The 2,003-nt window shown below is 50.5% G+C and overlaps 1 protein-coding gene across 1 annotated transcript in view; it reads right to left on the bottom strand.

The window, feature by feature from the left end:
- Positions 1-384: 384 nt before the first annotated feature.
- The window catches only part of LOC114643439 (zinc finger protein Gfi-1b-like), a 24,831-nt gene continuing 23,212 nt past the window's right edge, over positions 385-2,003 (bottom strand). Inside the window, exons 5-7 of the mRNA XM_051920710.1 lie at positions 1,924-2,003; positions 1,580-1,745; positions 385-1,075 (exon numbers count right to left, since the gene is read on the bottom strand). The exon at positions 1,924-2,003 is cut by the window's right edge and continues 55 nt beyond it. Coding sequence (XP_051776670.1) covers positions 882-1,075; positions 1,580-1,745; positions 1,924-2,003 — 440 coding nt within the window. The 3' untranslated portion in view covers positions 385-881. The remainder of the gene's footprint in view (positions 1,076-1,579; positions 1,746-1,923) is intronic.

Raw genomic sequence — 2,003 nt, forward strand, 5'->3', positions numbered from 1 at the left:
AACAAAACTATACTGGCACATTTCACAATACATTTATTTATTTGCGTATTTACGTATATATTTGATTTCGTCCTAAATATTCCCCCCATCTAAATGCACTGGATCGCAATCATAAAGCGTACTTTTGAGAAACTCCACTAGATGGCGACAAAGCACCATTGTGAAGGTAATGAAGGGCCGGCGGCTTCAAGCGCACCGGTTACTGTAATGAGCTGGGGGGGGGGGGGCTATCAGAATTGACACGCAGCCTGCCCACCCAAGCAGATCAACTTTAAAAAATGCACATTTTTAGAATATACATTCATCTGGTTGGCTTTTTTCTTCGGGTGCTCCACTTTTTCTCCAACTTATTGTTCATGTTGTCTCAACACACAGACTGTCATAGACATTTGCATTTAGCAAGGCCAGAAGTAAATGGAGAGTTGACAGTGAGGACAAACCATTTAAATGATTCCGACTGGCTTTATTTTATTAAGCACCTTTTAAAGGTGCCGGACATCCCATAGGGCTGCATGTGTATCATACAGTGTAATTCACAGACCCCCAACTTTCTTCTTGTGTAGCTGGGCAGATGGTGAATTGGCGGCCCTGCTTTCCTGTTTTTGTCTTTTGTAATTCCCCCTAGTTGTGCCCACCACAGGAGTTTTGTCAAAATTATTGCAAAACCACCTGGCATTCAGCACTCGTCACGTATAAATAGTCAGGCGTGTAGCCCCTTAGTGTCTGGAGGAGAAACTGCACAAAATGAGGTCTCACAGCAGAGCTCACCAGGGGGGCACAATAAGTGTCCAGGCTCTGTCTCGGCTGAACTCGGAGCTGCCACTCCACTTTGGCACACAAAAGGTGGGCATCACATATCCCTTCACTGGGCACGAGTGAGCTCAGCCTTCAACAATTGAGGTGAAACCTCCATGGATTTCCTGGTGTCTCCGCAGGTCGACTTTGCGCTGGAAGCCTTTGCTGCAGGTGGAGCAGGTGAAGGGCTTGAACCCGGTGTGTTTACGGCTGTGGGTGATGAGGTTGGAGCTCTGACTGAAGGCCTTGCCGCAGACCTGGCACTTGTGAGGCTTCTCACCTGCGAAGACAAAGCAGTAAAAACAGCTTTTAGAGTGGGAGGCCATGGCGTTTGGATTATGGTTTGGTGTGGTGTTCTGAAGTGCGCTATATATCCACAGCACAAAGTACTGGGTTAGAGATATGGGGGGTCACAGAGGTGGGTGCTGCTACAGGCCTCAAACGTTCACAGAGGTAAGGCTTAGAGTGGAGGGCATGACCAAAGGTAGGGTAGGGTGCTGGGTGCTATAAAAGAGGTGGGTGCTGTCAGAGACGCCAGAGTCCCAGCATAGGGTGCTTGGCACTATAAGATTTCAGGTGGTGCTGGGGTCTGTTAGTGACACTATATGACTCTGGTGGGCACTGTTACACACACTGTATTCTCAAAGGCAGGTGCTGGTGCTATAAAAGGTGCTATATTTAGTGAGGTGGGCACTATCAGAGACTTTGGAGTAGCACCCAATGAGTCAGGACACCAAGTGGGGCTCACGGCACCTGCCCTCCTCCTCTCCGCATTTCACATTACCTGTGTGGATGAAGGTGTGCTTTTTCATGTCGGACTTCTGGTGGAAGCGCTTGCCGCAGAACTGGCAGGGATAGGGCCGGGTGTCCGAGTGAATCAGCAGGTGGGTCGACAAGGTGGACGAGCGCTTGAAGGTTTTCCCACACACGTTGCAGCTAAAGGTCCTCTCCTGTAGAAGCACAGCAAGCAGAGCACAGCGTTACATTTTGGCAAGAATGGCAGCGGCAGTCCATCACTCGCACTGGAAGGGATGCCCGGTGAGAGCAGCAGCTAGTGGTGAGGCCTGCGACCAGTCAGCTCACTCTGGTGGGGAAGGGGTCCACCAAGCCCGGGTTTGTGGGACTGACCTTGGGCCCACAGTGGGCTCTGCTGTCAGCCAGTGACTGAGCGCCGTCCTTCTTGAATGCTGTAACTGGGTAGGTCATCC

This window comes from Erpetoichthys calabaricus, chromosome 17 (genome assembly GCF_900747795.2).
Source record: "Erpetoichthys calabaricus chromosome 17, fErpCal1.3, whole genome shotgun sequence".
Taxonomy (NCBI): domain Eukaryota; kingdom Metazoa; phylum Chordata; class Cladistia; order Polypteriformes; family Polypteridae; genus Erpetoichthys; species Erpetoichthys calabaricus.